Raw genomic sequence first — 16,754 nt, 5'->3', positions numbered from 1 at the left:
TTAAAGTATATATAGATGTGGCACTTTATTTAAAGTATATATAGATGTGGCACTTAGGGACGTGGTTTAGTGGTGGACCTAGCACTGCTAAGTTAATGGTTGGACTTGATGATCTTAAAGGTCTTTTCCAACCTCAACGATTCTATGATTCGATCTTTTGTACTAAATCAAGTCTTTTTGCTGAAGTGCAGCTGTAGATTATATTTGTGAGACACAAAACAAATATTCCAAGGCAGCCTTTATCAGAGATTCAATAAAAAAATTGGAAATTAGCTCCATCAGTCATTGCTTGCAGGCATCGTTCCTTTGTCTGGATCAATGTTTATTTTCTAAAATGTGTTTCTTGATAGTACTAATGTGATTATCCCTCTTTTCTATACAACATCAATTTGATTTCAAAGCATATTTGTAAATACCATGGCCTTTCATGTGTAAATGTATTTCCTTTTGTGCATGTGTGTGTAGTGTTGCACAGCAGACTCGGTATGTTACCAAGCTTTGTTTCTGCCGAGTGTTTATATGAAATGCTTTGCAGAAATGATTGGAGTTAGAAAATTTTTGGAAGGTTTAACGTGAGCGAGTTGTATCTATTCTCAGTTATGCTCTGGAGAGATGTCTGACGCTCTAAAACACCTTATTAAAGCCTTGCTTTGACAGTATGCGTTTCAGCCAGCACTGGGGTAAACATCTCACCTTGTTTCCAGCAAACCCACAAACCCACCAGGATGCAGGAGGTGGTGTTTACACCAACAGGAGTGTGGGTGCAGCCCAGTTTACGCGGCCTTCTCCCTCCAGCTACTTGCCTGGTGCATCTCTAGCTTCAGAGAAAAATTTCTCTGTGGAATATCAAGGAGAGCAGCCATGTCCTGGGACATCCAGGGGTGCCCCGAGGACAGAAGAGGGTGCCGGAGGGAAGGCTGTCTGAGAGAGAGCCAGTCGCAGAGCGGCGGTGAGCAGTTTACCCAGCCTTGCTCTCTTCCAAGCTGGGTGAGCACCACAGGAAAGTAAAGGGAGGTTCATTCAGCAAGACTTGGTTGAGGTCACAAGATTAGAAATAACGGGTCACGAGCAAAGCAGCATAAACAGCCCTGTTCCAACTTGAGCAAGTGTCTCTCAGCTGCTGATCTTACCTGGGATCCCACCAATGTGTCCTCACTGTTGTCCTTACTGACCCCAGGACTGTGTCCTGAGGGTTCACACTGGCTTCTGGGCACAACCTTGAGCAGGAGGACACAAGAGAGGCTGGGGACTGGTGATCCCCACCTCCATAGGACAGTGCTGTGCTCAGCAGACCCTCTGAGCTCCTACGTGCAATCTCTCTGTGTAGCGTGAACCCAGTTAAAGAGCCTCTGCAGTGACCTTGCCATCAGCACCCCACTCTGCTCCAGGCACTGATTTAATCCTGCCGTTCACCTTCAGCTTCCCAGGAAGAAGGAATGCAGTGTCAGTGACTCACCTTGCATTTGCATTGACCTTGAGAAGGGGATGCTGGATGGTTCCTACAATTATTTAGGGCTGCATACCCTGGGGTGCTTAAAAACTGCTGCAGTACTGGCTCTGCCTGCTCTGCGGTCACCCCACCACTCTTTGGTGGTCCACACAACTGTCCAGCTGGACAAAGGTGGTGGGATGAGGTGTGCACAGAGAGCCGCACCATCGGAATTACCCAGGGCACACACAGGAGATCAGAGGCAAGTGGTGACAGCGCAGGGACATTGACCTGGCGGTAACCACCTGTGACTCCCACTAGGAAGAGGAAAAGCACACAGAAACTCCGTCTGTTCCCTCCTCCTGGGGCTGATGCTGGAAGTACAGTGATAAAATTTAAGGACCACTGATCTACAGCCAGAATTATAAATTGCCACCCTGCTGGGGAAGAGATTCCTTCAGCACAGCTATTCAGGCTCTGCCTCTGGGTAAAGCCTGTCAGTCTCGCTTCAGGATTTAGTGAAATACTTGAGCACAGTTACCTTAAATTAAATCTCATCCTTACATGTGCTGCTGCATCCAGAGCTGATGTCCTGCCGTGTAATTCCTCGGGTCCCATAGATTTGGGTGACAGATAAGGACGTCGGACACCTTGAAAAATGCATCGTACCTCAAAGGCTTGGTCCCTGCATATGCAGGACTTGGTTCAGCCTTATCCTCATCCGCCGTGTGACTCGGGAGATGGAGAAGTAGCACTTCTCAGTGACGAAAAACAAGTTGAAGCGAGGCAGAAAAATCCGTGATAAATTAGTGTGGAAAGTGTTAATGGGGCCAAATGTCCTGAGTTTATTGGATTAGGGAAGTCAAACTAATTTTAAAATTATGCCTAGAGAGTGGGAAACTAGATATCGTTAGCCATTTGTCTGACACAACAGAAAAGTCTTAATGGCTGTCATCTCAGCACATTAGGAAAACACCGTCAAAGCTCTTGCTGACGAGATGCTTTCTCAGGTATTATTAATTATATTGCATTATTAGCCAACCCCAGTATGAGGACATACTTCACATGTTAACTAAAGTGCAACGACCATTTAGCTAATAAGTCTGACTCGGTCTTTTAAATTTTCTTAATGATTAGCAACGTAGTAAAACTGTAACGCTGCGAGATAAAAAATAATGATTCAACAAGCTGTGTCTCCAGAACAAGTTTAAACTGGAACTTGCATGTAGCAAGGAGAGATAAAGTGTACAGTCCTAATTACCAACCTGATGTGACAAGACAAAAGTAAACACATCTGCAGATTTAACCAACTTGTGTGACCCCTTCCTGCACCGTCACACGCGGTAAAAGTGCGGTTGTGATAGCTCAGCCCTGCATCTCGGCGTGATCCTTCCACCGTGGCCCTGGCCGGGACAGGGGTTGCTGCAGCCTCCAGCAGCGCCGAGCTCTGCGCATCCCGCCCCATTGCAACCACCAGCAGGACTGATTTGAAACATCCCGGGGTGAGCAAAGCATTATCTCCCGGTGCGGGGGATATACAAATAAATGAAATGTAATACTGAAAGGCGTGTTGTCCAGTTGTGGCTCAAAAGAGCCCCTGGTGGGACCTGAAAGGAGAAGACCGAGTTCCCTTATGTGAAGAGCGAGGAAGCACAATGTGAAACTCGGGGTGCATCTCGTTAGCCCACAGAATTCACAGCATGCTGGAAGCAGACCAGGGGAAAAAATAACTAGTGACATGTGAAGCCTGCTAGCTCTGTGGCTCCTGCTTTGCCAAAAGGTTCGTAGAGGTGTGGGATGAAACAAGGAGGGAAAGCCTGGTGAAGTCTACACAGGGCTTTCAGCTGACAGCTGTTTTTTGGAGTCATTTTCCTTAAGTGGTTCTGAACCCCCAGGCAGATCTTCTGGGAAGTTCAGAAATATGGCTGTGGGCACTGTTAGTGTTGTGGGCTTTGTTAAACTAATGAATGTGCTGCATTACAGTGATCTGATCAGGCTTTCTATTCTCATTCCCTTTGGAACACACAGGAAAACAAAGACTGGCTGCTGGGAATGTTGCTAAATAAATGACCCCTCACTGCTGACTTGCTGACATCCTCACCTACTGATGCCCCTCAGGCATTAGGAGGAAGCTCAGCAGAAGTTTAGCAAAGCAGTTTGGGCCAGCCTTTCTCATGTTAAACCACCTGTATGGCTGTTGTGTGGCCATAGCTCCAGCTGTTTGGTTTGTTTGGACCACCCGGTGGGGACATCTAGGACTCCAGTGCCAGCACCCTCCCTGCCACCCTGCCTCTGCTCTTCCATCCTCCTGTTCCTGGAGGGAACCCATCCTGCCTCTGCCCTCAGAGCAGGAGCAAATCTGCTTTGAACCCCATCTCTCCCCAGATGTTCATCCTGCCCATCGTGCCTAGAGAGGTCCCAGCACCAAGTTTTAAGCTGCACCAGCATCCCTGCTGCCTCCCAGCCCCGCAGTCTTGCCTCTGGACCATCCATTTCAAAGGGAGTTAGCTGAGGGGTTTGCGCAGCAGTTACCACCCATGGAGCAAACGTGTCCTGCCAGGAAAATACCCCCCATCTGGAGTTGGAGATACGTCTGAGATGTACAGAAGGAAAAAAATCCCACAGCACAAGCCAACACATGCCGTACATGTTGTTCATTGTCACTTTTATGTAACAGACATAGATAACATTGCTGAAAGCAAGAACCCATCTCTTTTTTTTTCCCCCCTTTTTTTTTTTTACATCCAGAGAATCCATGATAACATTTAACTGCCTGCAGTAGACACCACGGAGAGCCTATGAGCCTGCCGTGCTGTTCTCACCCGGGGAGACCTGTTTGCAGCAGACAAGACTCTGACCATTCCACCCACAGCCTGCATCTTGGCTCCGCTGCTCTCTTCTGTGCACTGCAGCATGGGCCCTGCCTGCCCTGTGTCAGGCTCAGGTCCTCCAACCGCTGCAGACATGAGAGCATCAACCCGGTTCTCCTCAAGATAAATCCCAGCAGTTGCTCCAGGAAAGCCTGTGGTGGATTCTCATTGCTTCAGTGCACAGACCGGGGCCAGAGATTTCTCCCAGTGGACCTCGTGGCTACACTTCCAGTCACTTGGAAGGGACCAGAACTTGCTTTAGGGTCTTAATAAGGGAGTAAAGTCTACAAAGGAAAGATGTTCAAGCACATGGAAAGGAGCATGAACCTTCCCTAAGACCAAAGCCAGCCTATCGTCCTCTGTGGCCCCTCTGTTCTCATGCTTTTCATTGTGTTCCATCCTCTGTTACATTATGGTCACCACTTCACTGGCCGCCGCCGTGACCAAGCAATGCTGGTGTTTCATCTCTAAATAAATAATGAGTTTCTATCCTGAGAAAGTTGCTAGAAAGTAGCCTTGAATCACAACAAGGAACAGGCAAATCTTAAATGTCACGCAAACAGAGAGCAGGCTTTTACAGTGATTCCAACATATCCCCCCAAAAAGGAAGAAAAATCCTTGCAGTTTGATTTTGTCACATAAAAGTACCTTGTAAAGAAGCAAAACAAGCACAAACAAGGCTACAGAAACAACGCAACCTCCTGCTTGCGCGCTATCTTGGCTGAAGCACATCCAGCCAGTAAAACCTTACGTGGTGCAAAGTAGGGGTCGGATCGGTGGGGCACCTGCCAGTTAACGTGGCAATATCCGTTTCCCCTTATCATGAATTGTCATGGAACTGGGAGCATAAGCTGAAACTGGAGCTTGTGGGTCTAAGTGTTGTACAAAAGGAAGGGAAGGCAAGAGAGGGTGGGAAGGGAGGGGAGGTGACGTGGCGATGGTCACACCATGGGAGGGATGACAGCAGGACTCATTGCATGGTCAAGGATGTGCTGTGTCTTGTGCTGCAGCAGGGATAAAGGAGGGATGAAAGGCTTCTGAGGAGGAAAGAGAAGGTAAACAGTCTGGCTGAAACAAAAGAAAAAATAATGCACGTCAGCCCAGCCAGAGTTTCTAAGATTCTCATGAGAAATGTTGTGACTCGAGAAATGCTTATGAGCTCGGGCAGCATTCCTGTAATGCACGGATAGCAAAGCAAGCGAGGTGCATCCCAACCGATCCAGGTGGGATCCGCCTTCTTCCTCTGCACAGGCAAGAGTAAGGGGGAGTTAGCTCAGTTCTGTTTTCCTTAGCACCTCAGGTGACCAGTGCCATGTGCTGGTAGCACAACTGCACTAGCGGTTGGTTTCTCAAGGCATCAGATCACTCAGCAGAAGGAAGCAACAAGCGTGGGACAAAAAGGTGAAAACATGAAGCTACAGCATCACCTGACCCCTCTTCCCTTCGTTCCAGCTGAGCGATGACCCTGCTCAATGTAATGCTTTGCCAGCCAGTAAGATCATCGTCCCACCGGGCTCTTCCAGTGGGCCAAGGAGACACACATGCAACGTATTCCGCCTGTCCTTTCCCCGCCTCTCCCCGCAGCCCAGTTGTACCGAGTATTTCAGAGTAAAACATCTGCGGTTCAGAGGTGTGAGCCACAGCAACCAGAAGGCATCTGATGGATGGGTCCTCCTGGTCTGCCAGCTGCAAGGTTTTTATGAAATGAGACTTTTGCCCAACATTCTTCCCGCGGCACCTGAAGGAGGTGAGGTCCATGTTCAGTCCCTCCTTTCTGGGTGCGTGGCAATGTCTATGCCTCCTCACTGCCTCGCAGGTCTTCCAGCTCGGTCATGGCTTTGGCCGGGAGCTTCTTGCGGCGGAACACAGCTGCGATCTCCTCAAAGGACTTCCCTTTTGTCTCTGGGACTTTGAAGTACGCGAACAGAAAGAAGACTAGAAGCAGAGCTGCGAAGATCGCAAACACGTACGGTCCACACAGGTCCTGCAGTGGGGGAAAGTGAGAAGAGGGGATACCACCATCAGCACTGCAGGGATGGCTTCTCCTTCCTACCCTGCGTGGCTGAGGTGCCTAGGAGGGCTTGGGGATGGAGATCCGGGAGGCATGTGCACGTCCCATACCGAATTTGCACAGTTTTAGAGGGATTTCTTACCGCTATGTACTGGAAACACATTCCCACGATGAAGTTGCAGGCCCAGTTGCAGAAGCCGGCGACAGCGATGGCGGCTGGGCGCGGGCCTTGGCTGAACAGCTCGGCTACGATAAACCAGGGGATGGGGCCCGGCCCCACTTCGAAGAAGATGACGAAGAGGAAGATCGCAGCCATGCTGACATAGCTCATCCAGGCAAACTTGCTCTGCAAGAGGGTGCGCTCAGTGTTACAGTCTCAACACGAGTCATTAATTATCGCTAATTACTTTAATTAGGCTTCTTTTGCAGAAATTTCTTTCTCTTCAGACAAGTGGGGACTGGATGTACATAATTAAAGCTCTAAACTTTTGTGCCGGGTGCTGGCTGGGCATGAGGTGCCAACGTTGACGCTTGGAGGGACGTTGGAGCTGTACCATCAAGCCTTCTCCTTGCCTGCAGCGTGGCCAGGAAGAGGCAAAATGGGCTTGTCTTTAATAACCAGGGTGTTCAGTAAAGGAGACCACCCCTTATTTGGTTTTACATCTTGACAGGGGCTCACACCAGTGGTTTGGACTGACTTTGATGGGGACTAGCTCCATCCTCTGCCTGTCCTGCCCCATGTCTCACAGCCTGACCGCTCTCCCGGGTGTTAGAAGGAATTATTTGTCCCTTTTTTTGATGACAAGAATCTATCTAGCATCCCTGCATCAAGCCAGGGAGATGCAGGTTGAGGGTTTAGGGCACGTGGAGGTATGCCCTGGGTCTTCTTAGCAGGCATGGGATTATGCTGTGGGACTAGCCCAGTTGCTGTGTAAGGAACTGAGGTTGTCAGCGGGCTCAGGGAGGGGACAGGGGACACAAGTCCTTTCTAGCAGCATTGGGCCAAAGAGTGCTACATCCTCAGGCACTGCAGTCACCAGAGATGGCTCCAGCTATGGTCACTTTGAACTGTTCCTTCTAAGGAAAAATGTTTTCTGGACTTTTTTGAGATGAAAATGCAGAACATTCACTTTTAAATGGTGGTTTGTCTTCTCCTGTTTGCAAACCATGGAGAAAAAACAGAAAGAAATCCTTACCAGGAGCACAAGTCCAACTGTCATGGCCACAGCACTTATTAACATGCCCATCAGACCAGCAAGGAACAGGGACCGCCTGCCCGTCTTCTCCACCAGAAAGACCTGTAGAAACATGTGCAGCACCGTTCTCAGGAGGTTCAACCAGGTCCATTAGCAACGAGCAGCCTGTTAGTGCTCCCACACCACACTCCTGCCCTTTTAGCTCTTGGGGTAGAGATTTATGTGCCAGTTTCCAAATGTCAGAAACTCTGCTGGTGGCTGTTAGGGAGCCAGATTGAGCAATTGCCCTGCCAAGGGCAAGGCAAACCCATGTATTCTCAGACCTCATGCATTTCCAAGCTCTCAGGAATTCCCACTACTCCTACACATGTATTGCTGATTATGGACGTTTTTTCTCTTTTCCTTTTTTTTTTTTTTTTTTTTTTTCTGTCAGGAAGAATAAACTTACTAGGTCTGCATTAGTTTGGAAGTAACCTTCAAAACGCAGCCTGTATCAAGTCACATAACAGACCCTTGCACCTTGCCTGTCCTAGGGCAGGGATAGTTGTGTAGCAGCTGGAGTCAGGATTTTTCCTCCAATTGTTCCCAGACTCCTTTTGCTTCCCTGGTAGCCACAAGACTTAGCTTGCTCCTTCTCAGCTCCTCTTGGTGGACTCCAGACATCTCACCCAACTTTTGACATGTAAGGCTATACCAACCACTTCACCCAATGGGGAGGTACAGGTAACTCCAGAGTACAGTGCATCTGGCTTGCCCTAAGATACCAGCCTCTGAGGCTGCCTGCTCCTTCCCCTCTGTTCCAAAGGACACCTTTGACCATCAGCTCAACCTCTCCTTTCCATGACAGCAAGTGATTTATGCTTCCAAGAGACCATCTGTTTTCCTGGAGGCAGTTCATCCTGCAGACTTGTGAAGCTGCCAGGGTCCACCCAGCTGTCGGTGCTTCTGCTTTTTGATGGGGTCTGTCATTCATTGACAGATGCAGGTAATTTTTAAGTGCTTATGGCCAAAAGAAGCAAAGATCAAATGCCCCAGGCTGCAAATACCACAGTGCCGGGGTGGACATTGAACTACAGGAGACCCTCCAACCTCAAGGAAGACCTCTTCCAGCTGCACACCTCTGTGCCTCGTTTCACAATAAACATCACGTTTTCTCCTCTGTACAGGACCTGTGATGGCCTTCCTCTAAAGCAGGTTCACCCCAAGACCTCCTGTCTCTTGCACACTGGACTAAGATCTCTTAGAGCTGTGTATTTCCACCCTGCAGCTAGTCCTGCTTCGTGGTGGGTAGAAGTCCTTTGCTCCCTAAGCCTCTCTAGAGATGGGTGGGAAATGGGCTTGGCATTTCCTGATCTTCTTATATTAATAGCCACATTTAAAAAAAATAATTGCCCGCTGATAGGAAAATTGTGTTAATACTCTCAGGAGAGAGACAATGAAGGGAAAGGCTGTGAAAACGGAACTATCCTTTTATTGCTGCAGAGCACTGCGCAGATACGAGGAGGAGAGGTGCTAGATTAATTTATTACTGTGGAATAGCCTTTGGATATCACTCCGGCAGGTGCTATGTACATAGAGAAAACAATTTGAAAGATAACGGGTAAGAGGGAGATTGTGAGCTGCCGGCTTCCCCATCGCAACCCCGGGGGGAAGAGGACCCGCAGAATTGCAGTCTCAAAGGCAGCTTTTATTCTGGGGGTAACTGCTGAGCTACCAGAGCTTCCCTGAGCACGGTGATGCAGTTTTCACTCACCAGGCATTTAGCGCTGCTGTTTGACACCAACGGGCTGTATTTCAAGGCTCGATTTTTCAAACAAGACTCACCCAGGGAATGATTTTTCCTGTAAGGTGTGCAGGGTCAGCCCTGCAAAACTGCAAATCCCAGTCCCAGCTCCAGGATAAAATAATTTTTCCATGGTAGCGTACGCGTTTTTGTAGTCAGAGGGGCAGAAACATTTACTCACGGAGATAACAGTGAAGACTGTGTTCACCACTCCAACGCCAATGGTTGCGTAAACTGGTTGGTCAACGCCAGCTCTCTCAAAAATGTTTGTAGAGTAGTAAAAGATCTATCAAAATACATTAGGATGAAGGATTAGGTAACAGGGCTGGTAGAACTTTTTGTTCTCTCGAGGGAAGGGTTGCATTTGCTTGGCTGAGATGTGAAGTAATTTAATTATGATTACTTCTCCAACTTTTTAATGGCTTGTTGTAGTAATTAAAGCTGAAGCTTTCAAAGGAGCCTGAGGGAGTTAAAAATCCTATTGAAATTACCCTCCAGAGCTATTGCATTTGCACATTTTAAGCTGTTTTTTTGCATGTAGTCCCATGTTTAATCTTGAAAAGCCAGATCACCAGCGCCGAGCACTGGAGACAAACTCCTTAATATGACTGAGTTTTGAATGAAGTTTAAAATATTCTTGCTACATTGGAGTGACTCAAATTTCTCCCTTCTCTCAATGGATAAGGCAATTCCTACCTCGTGGAAGTTGAGGGCAGGAGGTAAATGGGTGGCTGACCCCGTGACTGGTGGATGGGGCTGAGTACAGCATCAAGCTGGGGCAATCAGGCTCTGTGGGGTAGTTTGTCTCCGGCTCAGCCCTGTGAGGCTGAGCATCCCTGTGTGCTGCTCCACATTGCCATGCGGAAATGCTCCTAGAGTTTTGAAAGCTGGTGGGACAGAGACCTCAACTTTTGTAAAGTTGCCACCAGGCTTCCAAAAATTTGAGTCTGAGCCCGTTTTGAACAGAAGGCTCCATGCTTCTAGATATAAAATGGTAATTTCTAGTATCCCAGGAGATGCTGCGAAACCCGTTTAGCTAAAAATTGCTAAAATATGGTGATTATGTGGTTCCTGGGATGAGCAGGTAGTCATTAAAGAGAGCAAACTGCTGACGAATTCAGGTATGAGGAGGGTCATGGGAGAGCTCAGTGTGAACTCTGATGGTTGATGGTTGGGCTTGATGATCTGAAAGGTCCCTTCCAACCTAGACAATTCTATGATTCTGTGACTAGCTGCGCCAGCTGGTTTTATATTGAACTCCCTCACACGTGTCTCCCCTGCTGCCACCTTCAGCACCGATGGTGGTGGCCAAGGAGCCTACTGCAGTCACGGGAAAGCCTTCTCCGCACCCCTACACAGCTTGGACGGAGCGAGCATTGCTTTTTCATGCTCAGCGTGGATCTCTTTAAGGGCAAACGTTTTGGGAGACTCACCGCGTTGATTCCTGAGAACTGCTGAGATATCTGCACCATCAGTGCCACGATGACAGCCTGCCTGTACTTCGATGAGGTGAAAAGCTGCCTTATGGAGACTTTCTTTTCACTAGCAGCTTCTTGCTTTTCCTTTTCCATCTCAGCAATCTCTTTCATCGGGTCACAGTTTCCTCTGAGCCTTTTCAAACCTTAAGAAAAAAAAAAGATTGACATTTTATTGTCAATGGTGGATAAGGAGTAGAGTAAGGACAAGAATCTCTCTAGTCAAAACTCAGGGTAAGCCAACCACAAGGACGGTCACATCCTATTGCTCTGGTGACTCCTATGGCACATCAAGCCCCAAAAGCGTGTCTGTGTGGCCAAGGGGCAGCTGCACATTAGTTCTGTGAAAGCGCTGAGACACCACACTCAAGCCTCGTCTTTCTGTGTTTAATACCACGTATAGTATAAAAACAACTCCAGACAAGCCCAGAATGTGTGTCTTACTTTTTTTAGCTTCTTCCACCTTCCCCAGTTTGATGTAAAGGTATCGGGGGCTCTCGGGGCACAGTAGGAGCAGGAAGAACTGCAGGAGGGCAGCCACACCGGACAGACCGAGGAGCAGGGGCCACATCTTGTCATTGCCCAGGAGAAAGTCTAGTCCGAGGACCTGGAATAATTGAGGCACGTGTGAATGGCTTATCTTGCACCCTAAAAAAAGAAAGCACTTGACCACTATGACATTTTGAAGTGACAACCTGGAAGAAAACTAGAAGCAAATACCAATTCTCAGTTCTAAAAAATTGATTTCTTTGGTTACGATGCACATTTACAAGGAGGGAATGAACAGATGGCATAAAAAGTCATGAGCGAGACTTTGGGACAGCCCTCTGCAAGCCTATTCCCCACCCTGGGGTGACTTGGTCCTCCTTAGGACATGCCACTGGCAGGAGACCTGTGCATGGCCAGAACCACTCAGCAAGTACAGACACACTGGTGAAATGTTTTCTCCTCAGACCTTGCTATCCTGGGTTTTTAGGGTATGGGTTTCTATGGGCATATGTGTCCTAAGCACCTCCACAAAGGTGCACAGCTCAGATGGAGGTCCACGCAGTGTGGGATACCCCAGTTGCCTGGCCACTAACCAGCACAGTCTGAGCACTGGGGCCACAGTGCAGCACGAGGCTCAGCACATAGGCTAACCGGAGCTCTGCTTCGGTGTGTTGTTATGGCGCTGAAAAAGGTGCTCCAGAAGGGCTGTGAGTACTGGCAACCTTTTTCCTTCCACAGTTCCAAGCATTTTTTGTACTCCCACAGCCAGTGGAGCTGGCAGGATCTACCTTGGGAGCGGTTTTTTTCCCCCATGGTCTGTCCAAAGTCTTTGGCTAAGTCAGATTAGATTAACTTTGTGGTTACGCTAAGTTTTTCAGGATGTGTTAGTTCTCGGTACATTTATGTGCTGGCCTGTCACGTAGCTGGGACTCCTGCCAGGGTGGGCAATGCCGATGGAGATGTTGGACTCCCTGCTTCTTGATGAAGCCATGTTTGAGTACCTGAATATAAGGGGTCTCATGTTCAGGATCCAGCCTGACCTGGATGAGATGGGTACAAAAACTTTGCAGTGGAGGGGAGAAATTGTTCGCAGAAGTACCTTTTATTTCAGGAGAAGTCATCTTTGTTAAGGACGTCTCTGACTCAAGGTAGGAGTTTAACCTCATTAAAGCAGATTGCTTCCCACTCTCCTTCAGTTTTGGGGTGGAATGATGAGTGATACCTCAGCATGCCCCTGGGGTGTCCCTAACCTCTGAAATACCCTCTCTGGACTTGTGTGCCTTCCTTCTTACCTGGCTGATGAGGATTCCTGTGACAATGGCAAGCTGGTGCAATGTCCCCAGCGCTCCTCGAAGGGCCGTGGGAGAGACCTCGCTGACGTACATGGGCACAAGTCCAGAGGAGAGCCCTGCACCGAGCACACATGGCTGTCACCTCTTCTAGATCACAGCTCAGCAACCAGCAGAAGCCACTTCCCAAATGGGAAAGGAAGATGGAGCCCGTGTGCTGAATCCCACATCCCACCAAGTCCCTCGTGCCTGGCTGGAAACCACCCCCACCCTGCAAAGGTGCTCAGATACCTCCAGATTCCTGAACCAGGAAACCTTTACACTTGAACACACATGTAGGAACATGGAGCAGAGATCGCCCGCTGGGAGTAGTTATCACAGAGCAAAGAGCTTTCTTAAAACTTGCCTTGAACCTTCAGAGTGGGGTGTTGCATTTGCATACCAGTAACAGTGATAATGAGCTGTTATTTCTAAGCTAATTCTTATGTGACTGCATATTCTTTGCCTACTATCTTATCCTTGCTATGTACAGTGCTCCCGAACTATGTGCTGGATAGTACTGTTGTCTAGGCAACCTGGAAACAGCATGGCTAATAACATACTGTTACAACAGCCACCACCAAATCAAGCCTTGAGATGCAGAGGAGGGACTCGCTCCTTTCTAGGATATATAAAACAAACCGATTTTATGATAGAACCAACCCAAGTTCTTCTGGGAGACATCCTGGATTGAGAAGGACAGACACAGGGGGAAGAAAGAAAACTCCCACCTACAAAACTCCTCTGAACTAAAAAAAAAAAAAAAGATTTAAAAATAGAAGAAACTGCTGACTGCAGCCCTGAAGCAATGCAGCACCCAGGGGGACAGATGACCCTGCCTGGACTTACCGCAGTACAGCCCTGTGACGGCTCTCCCGGCGATGATGAGGATGTGAGATGGCCCGAATTTTGCCAGCCCCATGAGGAGGTTCCCGACGATGGAGAGGACGTTCACCACCAGCATGGCTTTCACCCTGCAAGGCAGCAGCAGCACAGCTCGGTCCGGCACCTCTCTCGGCCAAAGCAGCCATCGCGACATACAATCACAGCTATTAAATGACTTAATCAGCACTACAGGGGGAAAAATAATGAACCTAGGCACTGAAGAAATATCGGACAGGGGTGCAATCAGAGTAGCTAAAAGTATATTATACATCCTGTGCAAATGCCGTTCAGGTGCCCTCTTCTCTCTTTTGCCACAGAAAAAAAAAAAGGGGGAGAGTTCGGAAACTAGTCAAGGCTGCTCATCAGCTGCTTGTCTAAAGTGCTAAAAGTTGCAATATAGTGTCTGATTTCTAATTGAGGATTTTAATCAGCCGGACCTCTGTGATGGTAACAGTATTTTGGAGGTTTGAGGTTTGGTTTTTTTTCATTAAACTGGAGAAAATAACACAAATTGTATTTCTACGGGGAGGTAACAGTTCTAGGGGGAAAAAAATCGAAACAAGAAGGCTTGGGCTGTGGCACACGAGTCAGAGCACATGAAGTCCTCTCACCTCCCCAGCCGGTCACCGATCCACCCCACGGTGAAGGAGGAGACCATGCCACCGATGGCGAACACTGAGACGGAGAGGGACCAGTACATGGTGAGGATGAGGTGCGGGGAGGTGCCGAGGTCCTCTTCGGTGTCAGCCGGGGGTGCGAGCGTGCCCTTGGTGCCACCCCAGGGCTCTGTGACAGGGATGGTGCCATCCTCCCCAGAGGTGTTGGTGGCTTGTCTGTCCAGGGGGGCGATGCCCAGCACACGGCCGTAGTGGGCTTCTATCACCTGTGACGGGCAAAGAGGAAAAAAGCCGTCGGCTCAAATCTATAACCACCCCCAACACCTCTTTTGGGTTTTTTTTTCTGCCCCAGGAAAAGCTTTCCATCACAGGGGTGAAATATCGGGGTCCCCCACATATCCCCAACACCCGGACCCCCAGCGGGAAGGGACCATGAGGGCAGGCACGGAGCATCCCCCCCTCATCTGGTGCTGCTTCCCAGGGATGGGGCGAGCATGGTGCTCGGATTTTGCACCCACGGTCCCTCAGTCTATGGCACTGCGACTGTGTCACAGTGGGGACGGCAGCACGGTGTGCAGAGCCCCCTTCCTTTCGCTGGGAGGGGTGTCAGTGGGGGGGTCCTTGCTGTTTTCCCAGCCCGCTGCCTTATCGTGGGAGCTTTGTACTGTGGGCGATAGCAGCTGGGGACGGTCCCTTCTGCAAGGGACAAACCAGCCCTGGCTGCCCCAAAGCCCTCGTCCCTTGGCCATACATGGCTTGGGGGGGCGCTCAGCTTACCTTCTGGGGGGCATTAATGACACCCAGGCTGTAGCCATACTGGAAGAAGCCCAACACCGCGGTGAAGACGGAGAGGACCAGCGTTCCCGTCAGGTGCTGGGGGAGGAAGCAGAGAAGAGCCTCACCCCGCTGTCCTAGCTCTGCCCAAACCCAGGGAGGGGGCTGCACCCCATCCCTGTCCCAAGGGACCCCACTGCCCGGGATGGCAGCACCCAGGGATGCTGCAGCAGCATCTGAAGGAGAAGGCAAAGCCCCTGGAGACGGGCAGGATCAGGTCCCCCAGGGCAGAGCAATGTTGCCCCCCCAAAGAAAGAGCACACGGGCAGCATCACTGCTGAAGCAGAACAGCCAGGAAAAAAAATGACCCAAACGGTGTTTTTCAGCAGTGCCGTTTCAAGTATTGTTTCCTTCCATCACACTTAAAATTACCTGATGAGGTGACGGAGCTCTTAAAAATAAAAAATAGTCGCTTGACCCCTTTGTCCTTACGCTCAGTGCGCAGACAACAAAGAGCAATTAATTAGAGGAGGGGATTTTTTTTTTGCTGTTGTTGGTTTTGGTCTCGGCAAGCAATAAATACCACTGCCCAGCCCGCAGAAATTCTAGTGCAAAAATACCACCGAGCCGTAGTTACCTTCTCCGCTTGCATTTTGCTTTTCTTGTCCATCCCGCAGCTCCTCCGGTGTCCTCCCAGGAGCGGTCACTGTCCTGGGCTGGGGAGTGAGATGGGAGCTCGGGCAGGGAAGGAAGGAGAGCAGGGCTGGGATGGAGACAAGAGGGATCAGGAAAACTGGCTGGCTGGTGCGCTGAGAGATGGGACTATATCAGCTCCGGGGTTAATGAGAAACCCAAGTCTTCCATGCGTTATTTGGCCACCGCTCACCTCAGAGCAGCCGCTTCCAATCCCTGAATTTGGGAGGACAAACGAAACAACGGGAGAGACCGGCAACTGCATAGAGGGGACCTGGGAAATCCAAACGATCCAGCTGAAAGGCTGATTTGGGGCTGTCCCGCAGTGGAGCAGTCCGTGATGTGACATGCCAGGGACCTGGGAACATGCTACAGCCTATTTCAAGGTGTTCAACACTTTTCTTGGCTTCTCTGCCGGATGGATGTGCTCCATTAGGAACCTCTTGCTGAATTCGCAAGAAGAAACCTTTCCAGCATATGTAGCAAAGAAGCTGGAAAGTGACTAAGACTGTTTTATTTAGATAGCGCTTGTCACCTTGCTTTAAAATATGTTTTTGTGTTTATATAACATACACAGCCAAACATATATAAATAAAGATGTATCAAGGTCTCTCTCTATATGTATGTCCATACATACCTGCACGTAGCTGTAATGCTAGCACACCCCTGTACGTATACATCCTGAGCGTTCAGAGGAGATGCTGTATGTGCATAGGGAGATACAACATGGCAAAACCACCCGGAATATTAAAATAACGTACACTTTTTTTGGTTAAAAAGCCCACAACGGGGTGAACGCTGAGCCTTTTGGCACCACCAGCTGATTGCTGCGCCGGCAAATATCGCCGATGCCGGCAAATATCGCCGATGCTACCAGACACCTGCGGATGCTGCCGAATACCGCAGCCCTTTGCCTCGGCTCACACGGTAGCGGTGAACTTTGCACATCAACCCAAGCTGGTCTGAGCTGGTCTCCCTCGGGCTTCGCCGCCCTCGATATCATCATCGGCGAGAGGAGCTGGGGGGGGTGGGGGTGGGTGCCAGGGCAGGTGGTGGCATCCGTAGGAGACACGTCAAAGTCTGAATCAGCCCAGAAAGTGATTAATGCTCATTACCCTCTAGATAAGCCCCTGCTGGGTCCGGCTACTCATTGGATGATGCTGTCAGTCAGCCACGCTTCGCATGGGCACAAAATGTACTTTCT

At 49.4% G+C, this 16,754-nt stretch overlaps 1 protein-coding gene across 2 annotated transcripts; it reads right to left on the bottom strand.

Moving 5' to 3' along the window:
• Positions 1-6,091: 6,091 nt before the first annotated feature.
• SLC2A2 (solute carrier family 2 member 2) lies at positions 6,092-15,527 on the bottom strand. 2 transcript variants are annotated; one of them, XM_074152945.1, is made up of 12 exons: positions 15,495-15,509; positions 14,861-14,956; positions 14,317-14,349; positions 14,078-14,208; positions 13,431-13,555; positions 12,546-12,661; positions 11,209-11,371; positions 10,723-10,910; positions 9,471-9,575; positions 7,507-7,608; positions 6,453-6,656; positions 6,092-6,283 (listed from the first exon to the last, which is right to left on the bottom strand). In XM_074152945.1, the coding sequence occupies exons 1-12, from the start codon at positions 15,507-15,509 to the stop codon at positions 6,092-6,094; spliced, it is 1,470 nt and encodes a 489-aa protein (XP_074009046.1). The 2 variants fall into 2 exon arrangements, with proteins under 2 accessions (XP_074009046.1, XP_074009045.1); XM_074152944.1 differs by having other exon boundaries at positions 14,078-14,349; positions 15,495-15,527.
• Positions 15,528-16,754: the final 1,227 nt, after the last annotated feature.

This window comes from Numenius arquata, chromosome 9 (genome assembly GCF_964106895.1).
Source record: "Numenius arquata chromosome 9, bNumArq3.hap1.1, whole genome shotgun sequence".
In the NCBI taxonomy this organism is placed as follows: Eukaryota; Metazoa; Chordata; class Aves; order Charadriiformes; family Scolopacidae; genus Numenius; species Numenius arquata.
The sequence above is the reverse complement of the archived record's forward strand: the minus strand, read 5'-3'. Positions and strand labels throughout refer to the sequence as shown.

Bases quoted from the DNA above. Each gene is read 5' to 3' on its own strand.
- SLC2A2 (XM_074152944.1), bottom strand. From the start codon at position 15,527: ATGGACAAGAAAAGCAAAATGCAAGCGGAGAAG. The intron at 14,957-15,494 runs GTAACTACGGCT...TTCCTCCCCCAG, and splicing joins GCAAAATGCAAGCGGAGAAG to CACCTGACGGGAACGCTGGT. The intron at 12,662-13,430 runs GTAAGTCCAGGC...TGCTCGGTGCAG, and splicing joins CGTCACAGGGCTGTACTGCG to GGCTCTCCTCTGGACTTGTG.